Source organism: Corylus avellana, chromosome 10, assembly GCF_965113065.1.
Source record: "Corylus avellana chromosome 10, dhCorAvel1.hap1.2, whole genome shotgun sequence".
Taxonomy (NCBI): domain Eukaryota; kingdom Viridiplantae; phylum Streptophyta; class Magnoliopsida; order Fagales; family Betulaceae; genus Corylus; species Corylus avellana.
The window spans coordinates 22,989,291-23,014,564 of NC_142499.1; the positions used below are offsets into that span (position 1 = coordinate 22,989,291).

Sequence of the window (25,274 nt, forward strand, 5' to 3'; positions counted from 1 at the left end):
AGATTTAAAATATTAAAATTTTGGAATAAGGGTAGCAGCCAAAGGGGCACCTATTTGCATTTGAAAAGCCAAAGCCGTACAGTCTGACTCCTCCCTTGCTGCATGAAATCTTAAAATTAACTTCAATCGTAATCTTAAATAAACTAATCCTAATTAATTAGAATTCTATTTTTTTTTTTTTTTTTTTTTAACATGTCCATCCAAAGGAAGGGGAATAAGAGATTCGAATTAGTGATCTCCACTTTATGAGGCGTGGTTCACAGCCGATTGAGCTACCCCTTGGAGACATTAGAATTCTATTCTAATTTAACTACTAAACATATCTCACCCTAAATCTTTTCCCGATATACTTGGGATGGTAACAAAGAAGTTATTCTTAAAGTCCTCTTTTTTTTTTTTCTTTTTCCGAATGTGAAAAGTGTAAGAATCAGAACTGCCCATGACATGATAATGAAAGGGGAAAACCCCATTTCTTTCTTTGTTCTTTCTATAACAGAAGAAAAAAAAAAAGTCGATAATATCTCTGTATGTATTACAGAAAACCTCCCATCTACTGGCGTACTTCGGTGAAACATTTCCTTTATAGCAACCCTTTTGCACTGAATCTATTCTACAATTTTTGATGGGTATGACTGCGCACATACCTGTTGGAAGATGAGTGTTCTAACCACATCGATATATGCAATTGCACCTAATAATTACACATCAAGCATGAGCTGCAGCATCATCAGCTCATCTGACAGCCTCTGGTGCAGAATTGCAGTAAGGCGTGTGCAGGCAAACCAACTTAGTGAACGTTAAACACATAGTAGCAAACACCAATCCCATGGCAAGCCCACAACTGCTTTTCCGTGTATCCAACTTTACTGCTCTCTTAATTATTGTTCCAAAGCTTGGGAGTAATGCACCACAAGCAAATACCATCACATGGTCTAGACCAGTGTAGTCAATTCCTGCAAGTATTGCTCCAATGGCCGATACTGGAGCTGTAAATCCAATTAGGGCAGCAGCTGCAAGGGACCCATGCCAGCTGTCAGTAGCCCCAAATATGCAGCTAGCCACAGCTGCACCTCGAGGGAAGCCGTGTAGAGAGACGGGAAGGACGATGTGCTGACCAAGTCCAGGAGCTTTTGGTGCAGCCACTCCTAGTGCAAGGCCCTCAGCCAAAGCATGAAAGGCAACCGCTCCACATGACATGAATGATTGAAGGGTGTGAACACTCATGGGAAAACTGGTTCCTGTAGGCAAGTCACTGGCAGATGCTTTTCTGCGACCTACAAGCTTCATAACACTAGAGCTTGCAACATGGAAGAATGCAGCTCCCATTGCAAGCAGTAATATGAGAGGAATAAATCCCATTTTTGAAGACAAAAGTAGCTGCAGTGGTCGCCAGGCACCAAGGACAAAGGCGATGCCTGAAGCTGCACCCATTAGAAGAGCATGCTGAAGTTGGAAAGCAAGGGCAAATGCAACAAGAACAATTCCCCCGAGCAACGGCCCAAGACCAAAAAGTAAAGAAACGAAGAAGCCAGAAGCATCCTCTGAGCTGTAATGCAGAGAAATTTAGATTAGCCAAAAAGAAAATAGGAAATGCAACAATATTTGTTTAAGGGATGTTTTTCCTTCTTTCATGGCGGAGGTTAATATAATATTTCTATTTTGTTAAACAAGAACCAGCTTCAGTCGTACTAACAACGTTATATGACCTCACCTGAGCCACAAGCCTTCACTTTCACAGGGATAAAATGAAAATTAAAGATATACACCACAAAGGTTAAACAATGTCATACCAAAGCGATCTATGTGTGTGAATCAGAACTAACATGCAGGAGAGCTGAACCTTTTGTATATTGGGTATTTTACCTATGCCACTGTACCAGCTTGTAGTAGTGTCACGATTAATATGGTGTAATGTATAATAAATTGTCCATAAGATACGAATTTGTGGATTTTTGTTCTTCCATTTAAGGGGACTCGCTTTGTATACATCTTGTGAACTAGGACTACGCCTCTCTGCGCTTTTCAATGAAATGAATTATTTATTAAAAAAAAATTGTCACACAAGTTTTTTCACAGGCAGACAAACCACAATCTGGTTGGGGTCTAGTAGTGGTGTTGGTTGCTAGCTTGCAACTGCCTAGCGATTGAGTTATGCTTTTATTTTTGGTGGTTTATAAGATCATTATTCTACAAAAGGAAAAAAAAATGATGTCCATTGTGGTCATTTCTTCTCTTCAACAACATATAAATCTAGAATAAACTCACTTGTAGTCATGGCTGAAACTCTGAAAGAAAGTGCTAAGAGCTTCCATAAATGCCACAGAAAGGGTAGCTGCTGATGCAACCTGGGATGAAGAGGCTTCCTATAACCAAAAAACCCAGGAGAAAAAACCATTATCTTTCTGGAAATGGGAAAATTACAGGCCAACATAAATGCAAAAACAATGAATATATACAATTCCAAAGAGATTTAGCTCCTCTTTTTCTCTCTTTCTTCTGAAGGTTTCATTTTTTTTCTTTTTTTCACTACGCTCGAGAGGTAAAAAGGAAAGAACTTGTTAAATGCACATTACCTTAAATGCATCGGGGAGTACCTCTGCAACAACCATCCAGATCATACATCCAGCAGCAAAACCCGTACAAAAAGGCAAGAACTTGCTAAATGCATCCGCACATATGAATGAAGGCACCGCCACAATAGGCTGCAAAACAAAATAAGCCAAAACCCATGAGTTGAAGATATCCATATTAATGCAAAATTGTTAATAATATTAATTTGTTTTGATTGTTAAGTTACTCATCCACCCAGTGGGCTTTAAGCTCACGATCTCACCCTCCATCCATCACTTCAGAAGGATAAAGTTCCACTTGAGCTTAAAATATTATAATTCTAATCTTTTTAACCACTCAAAACAAAATTAAATCCCTTTTGGTTTTACCTCTTGGTGTATGTATGCACTTGAAAGTGCAAACTTGGATCGAGTTGGTTTAGTTTGGCATCAATTGAAAGCAACAACTCATGTAATATTGAGTTGTTGGAGTTTGAGATTTTATATATCTTTTATATGATATAAGAATAGAGTATCATTATATGTTGTATAATTTAAAGGTACAAAAGATCAGGTTTATGGCTCTAAGCATACAGCTCCCAAAGTTTCATGGCTGAGTGAGAGTAAAGGGCCAACACAAGTAGCCTATGCAGGATGTAATTTCAGTTTACAAAAGTGAATCATTTTAGCAGAACTTCAAATCTGTTCTACTTCCCCAAACCTTTTAAGTATGGTGAGATATCCACTCACAAGCTTTAAAGTGAAAAAGGATTGGTCCTCAGGTTCAGTTTGTTTCCTATCAATCAATCCTGTAGCCAAGCAGTCACAGACCTCTACTTTTAATACAAAACAGACAACAAGCTCTTAGGACACAAAGAAACCAACCAAATACCCAGGGGGTTTGGGTTGGACTCGCTACATTGCAATTCTCACCCCTCCACCTGGACCGAAATAAACTTCACATGAAAATGCTCAATATCTTCCATAAACAAGAAGGTTAAAAGCAAATGAGGCTGTGCACTCTTTACACATATAACCACACTAAGGTTATGCAATCAACTGTAAGGAGCCTTCTAAAAATTATATATAGCCAGAATGGAAGAAAAAAATTTACAAATGTTTTTTTCTTCAGGCACCGACCATTTATCTTTAATTAGTTTTTCTTCATGTGAAGAGTAGCAGATCACCAAGTTGATCTAGAATACATTTTACCTTCACAATGTGAGATATGGTCAAACGCACAATGAATTAGAAAGCATAATATATTACCTGAGGTAATGATGTAATTACACTCCATAACATGGCATTCGGTGGAGAAACCCCCTTTGATGCAAGCAACATACTCACAGCTAATCCCTCAGGTATATTGTGCACAGCAATAGCCAAGGTTACCAAAAGACCTTGAGAGAACCCCTTTGAGCCAGCAAATGAAACCCCAACACCAGAGCCCTCCCCAAATGAATGAAGTGTCATTATTCCAATAACAAGAATGACTTTGGAAGCATCTGCACCTTTTATGTCCAGCATACTTACTTCCCCATATTGCTCAAGAAACTGAAACCCAAAAACTGATGTAAGACATTATGAGATCTTGATATGCCTCACCTTATGTATTAAGGAAGAAATCACTATTAAGTCGGACGCAATCATATGTATTAAGAAAAAACAGTATTCTACTTTAATTGAAAATAATTAATTCATTAGTTGAGTTGAGTTAGTAAATAAAATAAATAAAAGAGGCATCTTTACTAGGCACAAATTAGCACAACCTAGGTATAGCTCTACTCGGGTTATTTCACATCCATATTCGACACTGACAGAGCTTAGCTTCTTGTCACTTACATTATCTTACCCACATTCAGAAAAATAATCAAGCATGCTTCCATAGATTCATAATAACACTGGAGAAAGTAACAAAACTTCTATATGCACAATGCACCATAATGAAAATGTCGAGAAGCAGAAACTAAATTCCTAATGAAAGTGGGGACCGGATAAATTAGGGGAAAAATGGAAGACTAAGGACATCACCTGTTTACAGACCCAAATGAATATTCCACCAGCTAAAATCCCAATGACAACCCAACTTCCAGCATCATGCCCCTGCTGCCCTTCCTGTATGAGATCAAAACTTGCAGCCAACATAACACCAGCAGCCATTCCATTGCATAACCCAGCCCACTGCGGATCGAGCTCAACAAAGAAGAATGGGACTGCACCTAAACCAGTGGCAGCAGCCATTGCCAAGGTAAACAGCGCAACCGTTGACACTGAAACTTTGCCACTTCCAACCTTTCTCTCTCCCAGTCCATTATTAGTATCCTCAAAATTGAAGGAAGTCTCTGTACCAGTGCCATCTACAACTTTATTTCCAATATTCTTATGTGGAGCAGCTCTCAACTTTCCTGAAATTTCATGTTCGACCTCTGATGTAGCATAACCAAAGAACAAGAAGGAGAAGAACAGCGAGAATAAGAGGAATTGCTTAAATCTCAACTGCATTTTCATTCATAAATCTATCACAAAAGAATCGTCTGGAATCTTGAGCGACACACAATATATATTTCCTCAGATGTAATCAGAAATAGTAGTCTCTCGAGTCTGCCCAACCCCAAATCAAACAAACTAATCCCACCGCAGCAGAAAACAAGATTCCTCGCTTATGCGGCTTTGAGCACTATAACTCAGGAAGAGCAAACACCCTTTAATTTTCAGTAAGAATGCACTCAAATCCCATTTAGGTGCAGAAATTAGAAGCCACCCAGTCCTTTTTGGATGTCAACCTTGATACCAGCATTAGCTACAGTACGATATCAATCAGATTTTCGAAATGGGAAGAATTATTTACAGAATTACTACCAAAACAGCAACATTATAAGACTTCCATGATCCTCAGCGCCATACCACCTAAAACTTCATTTAAAAAAAAATTTAAAAAAAAAATTAAAAATTAAAATTAAAATTAAAAATTAAAAAATAAAAAATAAAAGCCAAATTCGACAACAGAACAAATCAGTTAGGCACAAGCAACAAAAAAGAAAAGCACAAATCATGGTAACAAATATTTTATCTTTCATCTTTCTAAGCGGAATTCAATGGAATTGATCATAATCTTATCTACGACTGCAAGTATTTGAGTCGAATAAAAGTTCCTCAAGAGTACCCAATTTGACGGCATTTCCAAAATCCGATCTCAATTTCATTTTAAACTAAAAAGAATCGACAACTACTAGAGACAAGAGGAGCTTAATTCGGGGTCATCTTGGGTCAATGCCCTATCAAAGAAATTGAAGTTCAACCCCAATGAAGAAAATAGGAAATTTGGAAAACCACATAAATAAATAACCTAAAAATCACAATTGAGTTTATGAGAGCATTAGAGAATCCGATTATTTTCAAACCCAGGGATTTACGATCAATCAGAGAAAACAATCCGACTTACCAACAGAGACAAATAATTGGAAAAGCGCGCTCCCAATGCAACGAACAACGAGTTACTGAGTCAGCCAGGGAAGCCCACCCACCGATTCTGATAGGATGAGGCAAAGCAAGGTTCCAAAGGAATAAACCCTGCAAATGATTTTATCTGATGATTTGATATTTTATTATCAACTCCATAATTTCCATTAAATAATACTTATTTTAACGAAAAGACTTCAGAGGCAGCACGTTGTTTTCGTCCAAAACCAGGCGCCGCACGATATATTTCCCATTTTTCCCAAATACAAGTCTAAAACCAAAGACTTCTTTGGAAATTCTAAAACCAGGTCGGGCGGGCTGCCTGGTCCGGGACTCTTGAAACCCACCAAGTGGTTAATTAAGTAAATCTATTTCTAGATTATAGGATTTTGAAAAATTATTTCAAAATTTAAATAATGAAAGTAAGATATAAATCTATAAATATTAATAGGAAAATGATAAAGACTCAATTTTAGCCAACCTTTTTCTCAAGTAAAAAAAAAAAAAAAAAAAAAAGGCCTGTGAAAGAGAGAGAGAGCCTTAAACTAGAGAGAGAGAAATTTGGTCTAGAAGTTGAGCAAAAGTTGAGTTAAAGTTATCCTAAGGGATAGTTCAATCGGCTGTAAACCTGCTTCATGAAGCGAAGGTCACTAATTCGAATTCCCCTCCTCCTTTCCTTGTGTGGAAATGTTAAAAAAAATAAAAATAAATAAAAAAATTGAGTTTATATTGTGAAATATGAGGAATCAGATGGCTGGGGAAGAGACTATGTGCGAGCCTAATGAGATCCACTAGTTATAAAGTTGACCAAATTACATTATATGTGTAGGGTAATCTAACTCTATAAAAAGTTACTTGTCTATACAAAATTAGCCCCCCCCCCCCCCCCCCCCCCTTTTTTTTTTAACTTTGTTCATTTTAAAAATCAATGAACACACAGCTCAACTATATTTTGTATTGTGAGGTTTGATGAACCATATCCAACACTTAAGTCGGTGAGGATAGAAAAGTAAGTCAATTGACATAGTCCAAATAAGGGTACATAAAAAATGCGTACTTGGTTAAGAGTCATTCCCAGAGGGTGGTTTAGTTGTCTTTGAGCACAAAGGGTCCTAAAGAAGACATGCCTTACGTGCCCTTTGGTGGTTTACTATATCAATATCCCTCAATTCCTTGAACCGACCTAAGTCGGTCCATAGAAATTGTAGCGAGTAAGTAAGCCTTAATAGCTTGCCGTACACCTATATCAACTTATAACTTTCTTAAATGATCATTTAAATTAGGATAAATAATAGTGAATAATTTTTTTTTTTTTTAATTTTTTTTAGAAAGAAATATATTAAAATGATAACATCTTTAAAAAGTTGAAATTTTTAAGCGCTAGAGAAAGTGAGTCCCAAAGTATAACGACTACAGAGCATCATCAGCGTGGAAGAGACGTACATCTTGCTTATACAAGGACCATTGATTTTGTTCAGTTGCAGACTATTCATGTCAAAAAGACAAAAAAGCAATCGTAAGAAAACGGTACGTATACATCTCTCCTTTAGAAAAGCGTTTGCTTTGTATTTTAAGAGCCTGATTGGTTTAACGGTTCTAATAGGAATTTAAAATGCATTTAATAAAAATATAATTATTAATAGCATAAACATTTAGTAAAATTATAATTCAGCCTTTAAAATTTCGTTTTGACCTTTTAAATTGTGCAATTTTTTTTCGAACCCCCAATTTTTTTAAACACATTCCCAAAAGGAACACTTTCTTCAATTTCGTACTTTTAACGTGTGAAATTACATGACCATACAAACTCTAAACAAATAAAGAGAAACCACATGACAGTTCACATAGATTAGATTTCCTCCGAGTTGTTTGGAAGTTTTTTAAACTTGGTATATACAACTGTAATGTGTCCACGGGTGAAAAGCACACAATTTTTTGTTTGTTCACATACATGCACTTTCATGCTTTAGGATAGGCAATCAAAATGGTTTTCCTGAGCAATTACATATCCATGTTCTCCGACATAATTAAAGAAGAAAAGATTGGGTCCTAAATCCTTGGATAACATAGAGAATTGCAGCAAGCCTTCAAGCTTTTAAAATATGTATATGGGAGAATTCAGTGTTCTTTACTGATTCCAGACGAGATCACCACAACAGTTATTAGGCATTAATGTCATATGTACAAACTCAAATGGTTAATTATCTGTCTTACATACTCTTCACCACCACCAATGTCCCATGTTCCCAACCAAACTCACCAAAAAAATATCGATTTTATAAGAGCAAAAACAAACTTGATTTTGTTGAAGAGAGAATTAATACTTTGGATACCAAAACATACCTTTAATACCCTCTGGGTCAGGTTCAAAACCTAAATTCCGATAAAACTCCACAACTGGAATGACAATTGAAGAGAAGTGAGGCTACAGGCTTCAAATCCCACATATGACAAAAAGAACATTCTAACTGAGACAGTCCAAGCTAAAACAGAGTTGCAAATGTTAGAAGAAGACCAATATAAAAAGGGTGGGAATTGGCAGCAGAAAATTCATGTTTTAAGACCCCAAATGAGATGAGGCTCAAACCTTTGATTTATTGACAAAAAGCAGAGATTAAAAAGGGCCGATGTGCAATGACAGAGAGGGTAGCAATGGTAGACAGGCTAATCAATCTTGACATCTACAATGGGCTATCATGATGAAGGTAAAATCAATTATATGTAGAGCTATTAGTACCTTGACTATCTGCGAATAGTGTTATATTGCCAATGTCCCTTTGCAGAAGAGCCCTTATAAGCTTTTCAACAAGGGCCTTACCAAGGCCTTGCCCCTGAATGATAAAAACACCATTAGCAAGATACTGCAATTTACATTTAATGAAAACCAATATTATGTTTTACTGTTACACTCAGACAGTGCTTAGGTCCATGAATACAAGGTTCCCAACTCCAACAATGCCATCAATTTTTTCTAAGACCATGCCCAAAACTGAAACACCAGAATAATGCTCTGTTGAGAGTCAAACATCAAGATTCTTTTTTATTTGAATTGCACTTTTCCCACTGAACCCAAACCCCTAGTTTTATATCAATGGAAGACACAGTTTTGCCCAAGAGAAATTTCATTATGACAAGCAATAATTATTGGAATGGTCTGCACTGATGTGTTTGCCCATCCAATTAATCATGTAACAAAACAGATACCTGATAGGAAGGATCAACAAGGACATCCCAGATTGTGGCATTGAAGGCATGATCTGATGTAGCACGAGCCATGCCAATTAGCTTCTTCTGGTCATTCCCTTCTGTCAAATAACTTCTCCAAGTACACTAAGATGCTCATCAAGTGGTTTTGGATGGAGTAATAGAGCTTCACATGACCAGTCATATGAAATATGGGGATGATGCAACATTATCAACTTTATTATTTACCTGAACCAGGTGATTTCCTAATAGAGTGCAGTGTGGCTACCATGTAGCTATTTTTCAAGGCTGCAGCTAGTTTTGACAAGGGCCTCCGAGGCCAGCCCACCTATTATAGACATGATATTATGGATTTTAGTGATTTGAATATCATGGAAGATTTTAACAAAATAATGGTTACCAAACCTTCAAAGTTGAGAAAGAGATTACACATTTCATGCGTACTTTTTTATTCTATTGTTGAATTTAAATCACACTTTGTTGATGAATGAATATAAATCACATATCACATATTTTTTTATTCTATGGTTGGATATAAATCAATTATAGCATGAAAGGAATCTTGATTGGCATAATCAACATCTAAAATTTTTTGTACTTCAAAGCAATAATACTTGGTGTCTAACCCGAAAAATTACATACACTATTAGGCCTGTTAAAAAATCTGAGTGGCCAACGCTGACCCAATTTGAGCCAACCCAAGCAGTCAGTTTCTAACATAGGTCAGCTTGGCAATCGCGACTGAAGTCGGGTCAAGAATTGGAAGTTGGTCATCAAAATTTTGGCAAACCCGACCCAACTTCATTGTTTTACTTCAAATCCCAACTCAAGAACTATGGTGACTGCTTGATCTGTGTCTAGCAGCCACTGACTTCCAAGCCAGCATTGTTGGTGTCAGCTTGGCTCAGCGCCCCCTGGGGTGTGGGTCAGATCAGAAGTCAGGGTGGGCATTTTCAAACCAATGGGCTCCATGCCCATCCCTATACACTATTAACATATTAGCCTTCAGTAAAAGATCAATCGGCCATGTTACATTAAAACAATAACACCCCAAGTTTTGAAAAATATTTTACAGAGGGCTTCTGGATATATGCATACTCAGTCTATGAAAAGTGGCGCAAAATCACTCATACCCCCAATTGGTACATGCACGCATACATATGCAGAAGTACACATAAACATGAAATCCAAAAGGCATATAACTTTCAGCTGTTCCATATAAGTGCGCAAAAGAGGTACCAACAACAATATAATGCGTGTGCAAAAGAGCTACCAAGAACAATCAAATTACCTTATCACATAGGGCTTCAAGATCATACACATCGACATCTCCACCTGAAGAGAATAATATTTGTTCAACTGCTCCATCTGGTTCAGTCTTTTCAATGAGGACAAATTCTTGAGGCAAAACTTCCTCATCTTCCTGGGGTTCAGAGGGTGTTTCAATGACTTGTAAGGTATTGTTCTTTAAAAACCTGATACAAGAAGCAAGTTAAGGGCCTTTTAAATAGAATTAACGCAACAGGGCAGATCAAACTTGTTGGTAGAATGCAACTACTGGTTTATTGTTTACCGCAGAGTATAAATCAATTAAAGGAGAAACTCTCATATCCTACACAAATTAAACCAAAAGTAAAATAATTTTATTATCATAAAACGTATACTGGTGCATAAATAATATTCGCTTACTCTTTTACATTCCAATTAACATCAATTGAATCTATATGTAATGGAAAAAGTTGTCGCTCATAATAACATAAACTTAATAAATTCCGAGCTAAGAAGTCAACATGGCCATTTAGCATCGATGTATGGGAAAGTGTGGCTTATCCATCTTCTAACAATTTCTGTGCTAGTGTAGGACTTGAGACAATCTAAAAGAATACACTTCAACTCCCTGTTCAACACATCTTTCCTCCTTAGAACATACAAAACACACTTGTGCATACCAGGACCAAGCAATTTGACCTTTTAATGAACCACTGAAACACAAAGTGAGCTCCCTAAAATACTAATAGCATATTATACGGCATGACAAAGCACCCATTCCAGCAACAGAGTGAACCCAGTATTCCAATCCAAATAGTATATTATCGCCATTAACAACAGCCAAAAATCCTTCAATACCCAGATTTGATGGAGTCCCAAAAGCCAGCCCTGAGTCGTAAACTATTATGCTTCTTGAGTCCTGAAAATATATATCGTTAAGTTACACAATTACCCAAAACCCATCTATCTTCCACTAGAGACAATTGCAAAGACATGGGCAAGCGCACATTACCTCGGTCATGCCCGTAGTTGAGGTAGTGACGAGTCAATAGCTTATCAGATACTTGACAGCGGAAGTCAAATGAAACGACCGGCCATCTGAGACGTAAACATGAAATGAAAGTTGGTTACCTTAATTTCTCCGAAACCCTAAACCATAAACTTGAATGTTGCTGTACAAGAAACCCAAAAAGACGAAATTTAGGCGTATAACAAGAAGAAAAAACACGTTAGAGGCGGGGCTAGCGTTGGTTCTTACGGAGAGGAAGGAGCGAGGATGTTGCGTGTTAGCATTTTCTGGTGGCGGAGCTTGTGCTTCTTACAGTGAGAAGTGAGGAGTAGATATATAGTAGATATCGCGGACACGCCCAACCGCTCACGGCAAAATGAAGGATCGAATCGACGGTCAACGACCTACCGTTGAGAATGACTTCCCGCTTACTCTCGAGAGTCGAGGGCGAGCAAAAACGACTCGCTGTTGACATGGAATTCAATTATTGGTCGTACGATTCAGCCGCTCCCCATTTTTATTTTATTTTTTTTACATTAAAAAACAAAAACAAAAAGGCCACTTGCGGACCACTTGCGGACTTGCCGATTCTTTGTTGTTTGATTTTTTTTTTTTTTTTTTTCTTCCGCATAAAGTGACTGCCCAAAAACTTAAAAAATAATAATAACAATAATAATTGATCTATAGGTTGGTTGGAAGTTGGAAACATCGTATTAACATTATGAAATTTTTTAGCGTTGTTTCTATACGTGGTAGAGAACACTCTACCACGTACACCCTACCACGTATTGCGTTTGAAGAATTTCCTATTAATCATTTTGGAGAAAAAAAAAATTTATACAATAATTATTTTTACATTTAGTGCATAGAGATTGGTCTGTTTGGTTGAGAAGACCACGTCACATAGGCTTTAGGAGATTGAAAGATAATAAATAGAATTACTTTTTTTTTCCTCAAAACTGAATTTCCCGCCTATCCAACATAATAAATTGGCACGTGTTAAAAGAAAAAAAACATATATGAAAATTACATGCTCTATGACAAATGCCCATAAAATCGCATGTTAAAATTATATGTCAGTTTAATAAACAAAGACATAAGCCAATATGTGAAAAAGTTTGCTCTTTAATAAGTTTTTTTTTTCTTTTTCTTTTTCACGAGGAACATTAACGGCCCAAAAATATTAACAAACAATCCAAACACCAATCACTCCTAAAACACAAATCAAGGCCTTCTTTAATAAGGTTATATAGTATATGGTTTTAATAAAGGAGTCAAAAGAGACCGGTTGAATTATTATTATTTGAACTTAGGAAATTCACAAAGTCTTCAATCACTTCAAAGAAAAAAATCTGCAAGAATCCTCCTATCATGTTCTGGCCGAATCTTTTGTTTTCAAGTGAAAAAGAATCTTGTGATGTTAGATTCAAAATCTGATGATGGTAAAGTGTGAGTCTTTAAGATATTTTAAGTGACTTTTCACATCATTCACTTCAAAGAAAAAAACAAACACTTTAAACACGATTAAATAAATGTATTAAATGAGTTAAGAAGCATAGGCATTACATTACTTCATTGCTGCAGAACACTTGTACATAATAATATAATGACAATTTTCCTTCAAATTGGATTGAAAGAAATTATTACAATCCAATTTAATCAAATCTATTAAATTCGATCCATTGTCTTAAGACCTAATACTTTTACCATTAAAATATATATTCCACACTTCTCAAAAGTCACTAACACAAGAATAAATCCAATGAATATATCAAGTTTACAAGGAAAACTGACCTCAACAAACCTAAACTCAACTATATAAATCATCTTCTTCTTCTTCTTTTTTTGTTCTTTTTGGTTTAATTTTTTTTTTTTTTTCTTTTTGTCTTTCTGTTCAAAAAGAAGTACAAAAAAACAAAAACAAAAAAAATCCCATCATAAAGCTCACCACCGGGGATTGTTAGCCTATTCTCTTGTAGCTGTGCTGGAGTGACACATAGAGCAAGGTATTTTCAGCCAGAATTTCTGGAGCAGAGTAGAAAGCATTTGAGACCAGGCATGAATGATACGGGCTCTCAGCGTCCAGTTTTTGCACGCTTCATGCCACTCGAATTGAAAGGAGAGATACTGCCACTTGGCCCAGGACTCTCTTCTCTGAAATTTGAATTTAGCATGGCTAATTCACGCAACTGCTGCCTCTTAATATAATCCTGGGACTCGTCCTGCATATTGAAGGATACAACCCCAAAAAACCAACCAAAAAAAAACGAACTTATGTCAAAACTAAGGCATATCATGTAATGAAGGTTTAGATTATATTTCACATATGTAATAGTATCTACATTGCCACATATACAAGTCGCATCAATTAAAAATGGCATCATATACACTGTTAAATGTAACAAAACACAATTTAATCGTAAAATGGAAATGAAGACGATCCTATTCCAAAACATAAAGCGTCCTCAGCCGAATGCTTGTCTTTCGACCTGCAAAATGGCCCTTCCTCACTTCTCATAAGAAGCGGATAATGAAACTTCACTCCAATCAAAGCAGGAAAATTACTACAAGTTATGAACTCAACATGAGCCGAAGGCTTATACCAAGTTGAAACATAGAGATTTACTATAGAGTTAGTGTGCCTGTATGCTCCCATCACTTCACTCCCTAAAGAGTCATCAAATGGAAGAGCAGACTCGTCTGCAGCTTAGTTACATGAACACCGCAATTTTTATCAAATTTTCTAAATATATTCTAACTCAAAGAACAAGTAAACAGGCAGTAAAAGAATTAGCAAATTTCAGGAGTTGTTGCAAATATAATAACTACCCATCTGTGATAAAATTACATGCAATTTTAAAATAGAAAATGATAAGAAGAATTAGGTAAGATATATATACCACAGGTTTGAGCAATTCTTCAATAATTTCCTGCGCCTGTCTCAACCTCATATCAACAACACTGGCAGGTAAATCAGCCTCAATCAAGATGTGGAGTGGTTCATTCAGGTGCTCATAGCCTGGCCTTCCCCTAAGCTTTTCTTCCTTGAGATTGAAAAGAACAGAAGATAATTTAGTATGCACATTAAAACCAACACTAAATGTGAAAAAGATCACATTAAAAGTTCCATTCAGAAATGCATTATATTTCAATGCAGGTTTTGGCCGAATCGTCATTGAAAAACAGCAGTTCTAATAGCAGCAGAACAGGAAAGTGTGGTTTAGATGTGTACCACCTTGTCTGGATCCTTTATTGACCCTTTCCCTCTAATATATACACGGCAGCCTGTTGTAGCTTCCACCCGTTTCAGTGAATTGCCTCTAGGGCCCAGAAGCCGCCCAACAAAATTGAACTAATATCCGCAAAGAAACAAGCAGTTTATGTGTTACTAGTTGTTAAAAAGTTCTTTTAAAAAACTGGTGAAACATATGGATATATGCAACAGATTTCACTTCATAAACTAGCTTTTTGCACAAAGCTTACATTTGGGTAAGTATCAACTGGAATTTCCAAACGCAAAATCCTCTTGACAGTGAATGAGCTAGGGCTTGCGGGCGCACCACCTTGCCAGTCCATCGACATTCCAGGGGGTCCACTTAATCTCTGTTACGTAATGAAGGTGCTTAAAATATTATAAAAATACCAAGAAAGAAAGGATTAAAGAAAAAATCAAAGAGAAAAAATAGCATGTGGTTTTCAGATACACAATGAACATTCAATAAGAAATTCATTTGTATAAAAAAAACAGAAGCGCAAAGGATCACTTTCACAATTCAGACTACCAAATAATCTTTTGGTTTAAACTTTGACTTGAAAACATTAATGCACCCAAAGGCAGAGTGGAGACGAGATGTACATGCAAACAAGTACCAAGCTGCAATAACCTTATTTGTGGTCATTAACTCCTATTTACAATACTTACACAAAAATAAAAAATAAAAACTCCTATTTACAAAAACATTTGTATCGCCAATCAGAACTTGTTCCATTTTTTTGTATATATAAGCAGTTGACAAATATCATTAAAAGCATAAGGCGCCCCTAAGTACACATGAAGCATACAAAAGGAAACCCCTAACTAGAATTAATTAGAACTTGTTCTTTACACATTGCAATTCACATACAAATAATATATATCATCAAAAACAAAAGAGTCAGTCCTCTGATGCACTTAAATTACAGGTAAAAATCAGGTCGCTTTACCACCTTCCTCCCATTTGTGAGATTCAAATGCAATCATCAAGTATTAAATAATAAAAGGTGAAGCTTGAAATAATATCAGTTTATTCAAGTCCTCATTAAGCTATTTATTTGTAATGACCCAAGAAAAGGGTTAGCCACATTTGCAAAGTCGCTCCAAAAGAACTAGTCAAGTTGCAATTTAAGCTTTCTAGAATTACTTATAAAGTTTAGTCTCACCTAGTAAATATCAATATAGAACTTAAAACTCATGAGCACCTTAATAATCCACCCAATCAATGTGGATAATTCATCTTTCCTATGTGAGACTGACTTCCTGAGGTGTCACGATCTCAAAAAACCTGACATCTTCGTCAAGGTCCATGTCATGGAATGCCTCAACACCATATAGTGTTACTAAGTTGCTCTAATACCATTTATAACGACCTAGGAAAAACGCTAACTGCATATACATTGTCATTCAAAAGGACTAGTCAAGTTCAAATTAGAACTCCCTAAAATTACTTATAAAACTTAGTCTCACTTAATAAGGAACCAACATAAGACTTAGAACCCATGCGCACCATTATAATCCCCTTACTCAATGTGAAAAATTCATATTTTCGCAATGAGGGGCTAACTTTTTAAGGCATCACATAATAGTAGTATCATATTACTTAATGACAGAGGGAATAAGAGGAAAAGTTGTAAACCAGCTAGAGTCGCTGAAGTTGTGTGTTCTAGACTGGATGATTACAAACTACTTTTCCGTTTCTCTATTGACCACGTTTCCTTCCTAAGTGGCAGTTCAACGAAGTAGAAATTAGATCAAAAAGTCAATAAGCTTCTTGGTTCATTCACGTTTGTATACTCTATGTGTACTTGGGTTGGGCCCCTTTAGGCCTTCTAATAAGATTGAATTACTTGTGTAAAAGAAAAAATAAATAATCATTGCTGCTGTCTCAACCCTTATCATATTGCATTCCAATTATATACATTGAGGTATGAACAATCTAGCCAAACTCACACATGAAGCCAATAGAAAAACCACCGACTTAACACTAAATCATGTATATATGATACACACATTGCAAGACAATTCATAAGTAGTTGCATAACTTAAGAACACATAAACAAAATAGATCTCAAGGACACCAAATTGAAATACTAAAAATCAGATAAACAATCACCTCCTGAGGAAGGCCATTCCAGCTACCAAATCCTGTCCCGGTGACATTTGAAATGAGGTTCGAAGAAGCCATGGGACTGGGGCTTCTATGCCGAAGCCTGTCAAAGTCACCAAAACCTTGGTTGGACATCATACCAGAAACCCGTAAAATCTCTGCACATTTAAGAGCATTTCATATGAGAAATTGATCGGCGCTCTTGACAAATAAACCACTAACGAAGGCATCACCAAATAGTTGGAAATTCGAAGAACCATGTGAAGTGAAAAAGGAGGGGAGAATAAGCTGCTAAGATTAACTAAAAAAGAACTCAGTAATAAGACCATTCAGTCAAGAGCCATAAAGAGTATATGACTACAACAGTATTTACTTACAGTCTAACTTCTGTTGAAGGAGACATGATGCCTTAAATGTTGGTATTATACATATGTTGGGTATCAGATGAAGTTAAATGTCTTAGTTCTGCTCAGCAAGGAGGCCTATTGAGGACAACTATTAAGATGACCCAGGCTCCAGCGATTCATTTTGGTCTTAAATTCATGTGCTTAAACTTGTGATGACTAAAACACTAGCAAACTCCAGAATAAGCCAAAGTAGCAAATGCTTTATAATCTACATAAACTAAAGCCTACTCATGAAGCTAGGGCAGATTCTAACTCAGCACTCTCGTTAAAACTCCTCTGCAAAAAAAGTCCCTGGACCCCCAAAATCATACTCTGTCAACATGTTTGATGTTATTAGCTCTAGCATTGTTATATTTATGTTCAGAATATCATCGCACAAGTTATTAACAGAGACCACCTATGACTAGTTCAAACCAACCCCAGTATGAAATTATTCGCCAGACTCTACAATGCAATCAAATTCATATATGTCCCATGTATCATCACCACACCCTTCATAAGGCCTTAAAATGGTGTAGAAATTGTTCCCAATTGCTTCTTTTACACCGATACACTGATTTTACTGGACACAATGATTGCATTGATTCACACTACTCCAGACATCACAATGAAAATTTTCATAATTTCCCAAAAAAAAAATGAATATGAAGATACATTTGGCAATCTAATAAAACTAAATTGATTTTTTGAGTTGACTCCATTCTACGTGAACTAACTGAAGTATTCAGCAACTATCTAAAACTCAATGAATCGGGTTATATTTCACGAGACTTCCAACTTCCCCGTTGGAAAAAGTTAATATCACGTTATCTCAAAAACAAGGATTACCATATTATCAAGCCAGGAGTGCAGACAATTCCATATTCAGATATGTTAGGGAAAAGAAAAAAGATGGATGTATGATAAAATACGGTAATCGTTGTCTGGGACTGAGGACACCAGTGGCCAAGTTCAGTTAAAAGTTAAGAACGATCAGACTGATCTAAACCCTTACAAGGAGGCACATTTCTTATCCCAGTAATACTGTTATAGAGACATAAAAGAATAAGGAAAGGGTAAACTCACTAAAAACCCAGAAAAACCTAGATCCAAAATTCAGAGATTTAGGAAGACACCTTGATTTAACAGTCGGCTACATATCGGAAGGACTTGCATGAAAGGTCCAAGCTTTTGATGCTCTGCCAACAGCTCTGACAAGTACGGACTACAAAACAGCAACACCACGTAGATCAAAAGAACAGAAACATTCAAGATTTTCAGACACAAAAAACAATTCCACAAAAGAAATTCAAAGACTTGACCAAGACTACATCTTTGTCTCTGGTTCTGTCTGCTTTGATTTTATGAATCATAGTGAGAGTTTTTGGAGGAGTACCTGTCAACATCTGGGGTGCTTCTAATCTGGGGTGAAGCAGCTCTTGCTGGTGAGAAGTTGGGATTATACAGACCTGACATGGCTTTTCCTTTTCAGAGAATTTGAACAAAACAAAAGAATGGGATTGAAAAAAGGGTTTTAGCTGTTCTTCTTGTTGCAGAAGAAAAAGGAGAAACAGAGCACCATCAATAAAGTGGGTTTGTAATAAGGGAAGAAAAAAAAAAAAAAAGAGAGAGAGAGAGAGAGAGAGAAAAGAAAAGGGTCGACAGCGCTCTGTCAAATTTGCAGAAAGGAAAGGCAAAATCTTTAATTATTTTCTTCCTCTTTTTTCACTAATTTCCCTTTTGTATCCCACCTCTGTCTATAGAGTTGTGTGTTAAAAATAAATAAAAAGGAAATATAGTAAAAGAAAAAAATGGAAGTTGGGGAAGTGGGAGACGGAGAGTGGAAACAAGCAGATCCTTTTGGAAACGAAAAATCAAGGGTGGGGGGTAAAGATTCTGCAGCAAAATTTTCACAGTGGCCGAGGAAGTAGAAGACAGAGAGAGAAAGAGTGAGAGACATAAATTTTCGGCTATTGTGTTTTTTTTTTTTACCGCAGGCAAAATGCCAGGTGGAAATTTATATAAGCTCTGTGAATGGAGTGACAAGTTATGTTGCAGCTATAAACACGTGTCGGGCATGCAGCGAATCAAGGGTGGATTAGAGAGTGGGGGCCCCAGTTAAACATAGAGCCCCAATGGCAAATGATTAATGATGTTTTGCCAACGCGGTCTTAGCTGGACGGTGAGGGTGCGAATTGCTCAACATTTCCTACAACTACGTCGTTTTATGGCTTCTTCATTTGAGTGGTTCATTTGATGTCTTTGGCCACCTTTTCGCCTTCTTTATTTGATTCGGACATTTTAGCGTTATTCATTCTTCAATACGCCCTTGAGTTTTGACTTTTTGACCGCTTTGTGAATAGACCATGAATCTTTTCCGTCCTATCCTCTTCTTTTTTATTTTCTTTCTTTTCTTTTTTTTTAATGAATCTATATTCTCGGTGTAAATTTATTTATTTATTTATTCGAATGGATGACAAATTGTTCAAAATTTATCTACTCGTAAAAGTTTTATTCTTTCACAAAATTTATTTACTCCTGAGAATTGATAATGTAAATTTTTGTACGGTTAAATTGAGTGATTGGCACCTCCAAGATGCGGAGAAAACTATTGAAGTGATGATGTTGGCATGAAAGGTGGTGGTGAAAAGCTTGGAATACTTGAGTCAAATCATTTTATGAGAGAAGAGGCTCAATAGAATTTATGGGATATTCTATGTCAATCTTTCTTTTGGGATTTTGTGACCATTTTTATGTAAACAATTTTGAGGTGATTGAATGGTGTTTCTTGAATTTTAGCTACGTAGTGGACCCATAATTGTGCTGTAATTGTCTAGTAGACAAGTAGCTCCTTAGACCTTTACAATTTTTTTGATTGAATGGACTCTTCTTGTTTATTTTCGTAGGTGGAATTGTCCTTTAACCAATATTTTTGTTCAACCACAAATAGCAAAGAAAAGTCGAGGGCGACGATTATTCCCCCCCCCCCCAAAAAAAAAAGGTCATATTTACGTGCTTAAAGCTTAATCTTTATTATTATTATTATTTTATTTTATTTTCTGCAAATGCAAATTTCGAAGGTTGTAAAGTGGGACGAAGTTTTTGTGTGCGATAGCCTACGACTTTTGGTGGAGGGTCCGGTGAAAGTCAAAGTAATCCTTTTTCCTCCGTCCGAGTAGCTTAAAAAGGCAAACCCTATTGAAGTAGGATAACCTTTTCCATAATCAGTGGGGAGAGCGAGATTGATGGGTTGTGGTCTTTTAACTTCAAACAAATACCTGCCCACCCACTATATAGTTTCACTTCAATGTTTTTGTATTTACATGTAAATAATAATGTCAAATTATTTAAATTATGTTATTTTTGATATAATAATATTAAATCTTGATAATGAAATAAAGCTTTGTTGCTAAGCTTGTATTTACCCTGTCTTAAAATGATTTGGTTCTTTCATTAGTTCTTTGTGGTTTGTCACGTTAATGAATTGAGTGGTGTGTTTAAACTAACCCCCCCCCCCCCCCCCCCCCCCAAGATAAGAGAGTAGACTTTTGAGAGATTGAGTGGTGCTCAAATTGAAACTGACATGGTTGATATAGTTGGTGATGTAGCTCTATAACGTGAGCCAACAAAAATTTAATTTTTTTTTTTAAAAATAATAATTTAGGAATGGCTAAGTAGCTACTCTCGGTCACTCTCCATATGTGGTTGATCACTTCTAAATTCATTAAGGTCCGTTGATTATCCACCAAATCTTCAAGGGTCAACATTAATCTTCAATCTGATACATAACAGACTGTGTCAATCAACAAAGATGGAGAGGAGCTATGATTGTGCTTTAAAAAAAATGCAGAATGTAAAAACACATAAACAATTACGCTCTCTTGACTATGAACCATAATGACGAGAAAAAAAAAAAACAAACGTAAACATGTGTAAAGAATTCATAAAAATACTTCGTCGACCCACAAATAGAAAAATATTCTTAACCTGGAGAGCCAAAAAAAATAAAAATAAAATTCTCTCAAATCCGAAAATTAAATTGGTGGGTCGAAGTCAAGAACAGTAAGTGGGTTCTCAATGAACAATAGGTTGTGACTTGTGAGACAGGGAGAAAGAGAAATAGAGTGTTGATTTGGATTTGAGCGCAATTAATAATAATAATAATAAAAAAATGATAACATTTACATTGTAGTTTTCTAAGGATTCAAAACTAATTTTACTTTCTCTTATTTTTTCATTAAATACTTAAAATTGAATACATATTTATTAGGTAATATCATTTATACCATTTGATATAATTAGAGGGGGAATTAGAAGGGTAAAACTGAGTAATTTTAAGTGATTTACTTGTGTCATATTAAAAATTAATGTGACTATTAAAATCACAATTTAATCAAAATTTAATAATGATCAATCGCATTTCAATGATGATTTTAATACCACATCATTATTAATATGACACAAATAGACCTCTTAGAATTACTCGATAAAACTAAGAAAAAAATAAATAAATAAAAATAGAGGATTAAGGGCACCAACTAGCCAACCCAAAGAGTAATTCCCCCTCTAAATATTTCGAAATAGAGAGAATCCTTGGACCGGCTAAACGTAAGTATTTAACATCATTATTCTATTTAAATATTTTTTTTAAAGATTTGTTTATTTTTTTAACTATAAAAAATAATAATTAATTATTTAATCAATATGTAAGTAAATAATATTTTTATATTTGATAAATACTGTATTTTTTTTGGGTGGGGGGGGGGGGGTGGGACTCTAACACAAGATTCGACATGTCAAATCCAATACTGACGGGGTATTGACTCTTCATAATTGGATTCGCTATTTTTTAATTTCTATATTCCTTAACGGCGCCATAACATCACAGATTTAATCATTTTTCTTTCTATTTTGTTTTATTGAGAAAAAAAGGCACCAGAGCGTTCACACCCCCAATTAGCCATTATTATTTTGAGTGAAAACTTTCGCCCAAAACTTTTTTAATTGCTATATTTATTGTTCACCAAATATTAAAAAAAAAAAAAAATGAAAAAGTTGTTTACTCACATGCATGCATGTGACTTTATAATATATATAGGTATTTTGAAAATCAAATAATATTTAAATAGAAGAATGAAACTAAAATACTTAAATATAGAATATATTATAAGTGTTTTTTTTTTAAAAAAAAGTAGATAGCTAAAATATAATAATATAATTTTTTAACTAACAAAAAAAAAGTTAGGGAACCTAATATAAGTGCTCTTACTACCTACATATGTACGAAAAATGCTACACAACTCTTTTATAAGTTATAACTTAATAACAAATGTTAGCGTTTTATTAGAGCTACCTCAACCACCAAAAAGATTTTAACACCCGTCAACAAATTACAAGTGAAATGGTGGGATTAAGATCTCTAAGTAGATCTATTGTTGAGGATCCTAATAGGAAATGAAAATGAGCTATTATTTTGTTGTTAATATTTCAGGAGTATTTTTTATATTTTGAATTGTTTTATAAGAAATAAAAATAAAAAAATAAATAAAAGAGGAGCAAAGAAATATGGACAAGGCCTTCTTGTTGGGCCGAGAAAGTGTGGCGGGGTTGGGTCCAAATAATCCATGCGCAAGTAACAACATTCCAAGCACGAGGAGAGACCGAGAGGGGGGGAGATTGTCGAGAGAGGGAGAGAGCGAGATCTGATAATGTCGTGGGTGTGGTTGGAAGCGACGCTACCTCTGGGAATCATAGCAGGGATGCTGTGTGTGATGGGTAATGCTCAGTATTACATCCACAAAGCTGCTCACGGCCGGGTATTTTCCATTTCTTTCTCTTGCTTTTTTTAATTTATTTTTATTATTTCATTTTTACATTAATTCCGATCAATCCCTCTTTCTCGGACTAACTCAATCCCTAAATCTCTCAGCCGAAGCACATCGGCAACGACGAGTGGGACGTGGCCATGGAAAGGAGGGACAAGAAGCTCATCGAGAAGCTCTCTGCTGCTCATAATTAAAAGAAAATGAAAAAAAGGTTTTTCTTCTTTACCGCGTGATTTCGCTTTTAGGGTTTCGTTTCGTTTGAGGTTGAGACTTTAGTGTTAGGGTAATTTGTTCTTATCAAGTACATATAATTCTTCCAATGGTGAAATTACCGCTATTATTCACGTTTCTAGTCGATCGTGCAATAACTACAAAAATCAACCCAGTTTCATTTTAGATTACCGCTATTATTCACGTTTCTAGCCTATCGCGTGTGTGTATTTATTTCACTTGGAGATGTCATGCTGTGATTATTATGTCCCCCTTACATAGACATAAGTCATTTTTGAGATGAGGTTGTTGTGTGTAAATGGCATGACTATCGACTGCTTGGAACTACGATAATAGATTTAAATATGCACGCTTTTTTGCCCAACTCAAAAGGTAAATGGATTTAGATCAGTCTACAGACCACCATTGATACCAGACTTTAATCATAATGGAACCCAGAATAGTTGGGACTGTACGTAAGGCATAGAGCTTTTTAAATGGCATAAACATAAGTTTTTGCTTGGGATTTATGATATTATGCATGAGCTCGACACTGCTAGATTGCTGGAGTAGTCAGAAGGCATTTGATATTGTGTAAACTTCAAATGTTTGTGATATGGGATAGCTGAATGATTAATTTATGCTTGTTTTCACATAATTAACTAATTATCTGATGCGTGATAGGAAGTTAAATGAACCCATATTCTAGGTTGAAGTAGTTGTAGGTATGTAGCTCTTGCTTTCTAGTGCGTTAGTTCTGTGGGAGAGGGTCTTCTCTTCCCACAAATGTTGCTTCTGCCCCTTTGCAGATACTATGAAATGTGGATGGTGGATTTGAAAATATGATGTGTGCATATTTCTAGTTTTACGTCATATTCAAGCATTACACTTACGTCTCCTGAGCCCCCCTCCCCCACACTCAAAAAAGAAGAAGGAACAAACAAGAACAAAGGGACAAAGAGGGGGGGGGGGGGGGGGTGGTTGGGAGTTCGTTTTGCTGAGACATTTAACAATACGTTTCACCTTGTGTTTCTATTAAAAAAAAAAAAAGAAGAAGGAAGTTATTATAATATTTTTTGGCTTCATCTTCTGCATGCATTTGTTTACCAGCAAGATCTTTAACTTTTACAATAATTGATTCGTATAGCTTTTTCAATTGCTTTTGAATTTCTACAATTAAAATTGACACCACCGATCATCTCGAGGAGTGCTTAATAAACATAAATTATTGGTTACTCAATTTTAAACACTTGCATACACTTGCACTTGTATGCTTTCAGATTCCATGCTGAGTTTTGTTCAACTTTTGTGCTCAAACATTGAAGTTTTATTTTTAAGGGATCATGTAATCTGGGCTCCCCACTTCTTCCCGCTCCTCTCTTCACTCTGCCCATGTAGATGCAAGTGTTTGTTTGTGTTCATCAAATATCTTGACCATGAAACTTATCATATTTACCACAAAATGCAGGAAGGTTTGCTAATGAACTCTTGAGGAAGGAATAAACTGCCAGCACTGCTGAAGAGCCTCAAGAACAACTCCATCTTGTGTTAGTTTTGGCTGTTTGCGAAGTTGCTTAAGCTTTGAAACGTGTAGGAAAAATACTCTGTTCTCCAGTGAATTTCCTTGTTATGTTGACTCTTTGAATTTCGTTTGTGAGAGCTTTGTTGAACATGTAATCTAACCTGTTTCTGTTGTGCCTGGAAATATTAAGGGCTTCAATAAGTTCTTCAAAACGAGGTAATTGGTAGATGATCCTGGGAATTAGAATTGGAGCGATAGAAGAGTTTTGAAACGGCGACTTCTCATTTGGCAATTAATATCTCTTAAGAATAGAGCCTGAACGGTGAGCTTATTCACTAAGCTTCCTATTGAACCGTTTTTCCCATACTATGATGCTAAGGCCCCGTTTAATTTGCGGAATAGACTAGTTAATCGTATGTATGGCTATTCCTTTGTTTGGTAACACACTATTCCTGTAAATAGTTTATTCACATGGGAT

The 25,274-nt window shown here is 35.9% G+C and overlaps 4 protein-coding genes across 7 annotated transcripts; 1 reads left to right on the forward strand and 3 right to left on the reverse strand.

Moving 5' to 3' along the window:
• Nucleotides 1–448: 448 nt before the first annotated feature.
• On the reverse strand, nt 449–6,321 carry LOC132191971 (ZIP metal ion transporter family). Of its 3 annotated transcripts, none has more exons than XM_059607130.2 (6): nt 5,992–6,321; nt 4,581–5,349; nt 3,819–4,103; nt 2,574–2,702; nt 2,266–2,363; nt 449–1,546 (listed from the first exon to the last, which is right to left on the reverse strand). In XM_059607130.2, the coding sequence occupies exons 2-6, from the start codon at nt 5,055–5,057 to the stop codon at nt 733–735; spliced, it is 1,803 nt and encodes a 600-aa protein (XP_059463113.1). In that variant the 5' UTR covers nt 5,058–5,349; nt 5,992–6,321; the 3' UTR covers nt 449–732. The 3 variants fall into 3 exon arrangements, with proteins under 3 accessions (XP_059463113.1, XP_059463112.1, XP_059463111.1); XM_059607129.2 differs by having other exon boundaries at nt 4,581–5,456; XM_059607128.2 differs by having other exon boundaries at nt 4,581–5,462.
• Nucleotides 6,322–8,040: 1,719 nt separating this feature from the next.
• NSI (nuclear shuttle interacting) lies at nt 8,041–11,866 on the reverse strand. The gene is made up of 8 exons (XM_059606971.2): nt 11,740–11,866; nt 11,494–11,579; nt 11,340–11,400; nt 10,504–10,687; nt 9,441–9,540; nt 9,213–9,313; nt 8,746–8,839; nt 8,041–8,405 (listed from the first exon to the last, which is right to left on the reverse strand). Exons 1-8 carry the CDS (start codon nt 11,772–11,774, stop codon nt 8,326–8,328), a joined length of 741 nt encoding a protein of 246 aa, XP_059462954.2. The 5' UTR covers nt 11,775–11,866; the 3' UTR covers nt 8,041–8,325.
• A 1,306-nt stretch (nt 11,867–13,172) lies between these two features.
• Nucleotides 13,173–19,109, reverse strand: LOC132161784 (KH domain-containing protein At2g38610). 2 transcript variants are annotated; one of them, XM_059571968.2, is made up of 7 exons: nt 18,636–19,109; nt 18,376–18,464; nt 16,860–17,011; nt 14,974–15,093; nt 14,723–14,842; nt 14,391–14,534; nt 13,173–13,712 (listed from the first exon to the last, which is right to left on the reverse strand). In XM_059571968.2, the coding sequence occupies exons 1-7, from the start codon at nt 18,713–18,715 to the stop codon at nt 13,566–13,568; spliced, it is 852 nt and encodes a 283-aa protein (XP_059427951.1). In that variant the 5' UTR covers nt 18,716–19,109; the 3' UTR covers nt 13,173–13,565. The 2 variants fall into 2 exon arrangements, with proteins under 2 accessions (XP_059427951.1, XP_059427952.1); XM_059571969.2 differs by having other exon boundaries at nt 14,726–14,842; nt 18,636–19,107.
• A 3,760-nt stretch (nt 19,110–22,869) lies between these two features.
• On the forward strand, nt 22,870–25,024 carry LOC148583527 (NADH dehydrogenase ubiquinone 1 alpha subcomplex subunit). The gene is made up of 3 exons (XM_088511208.1): nt 22,870–23,055; nt 23,169–23,275; nt 24,743–25,024. The coding sequence occupies exons 1-2, from the start codon at nt 22,948–22,950 to the stop codon at nt 23,256–23,258; spliced, it is 198 nt and encodes a 65-aa protein (XP_088367334.1). The 5' UTR covers nt 22,870–22,947; the 3' UTR covers nt 23,259–23,275; nt 24,743–25,024.
• The last annotated feature ends 250 nt before the right edge of the window (nt 25,025–25,274 follow it).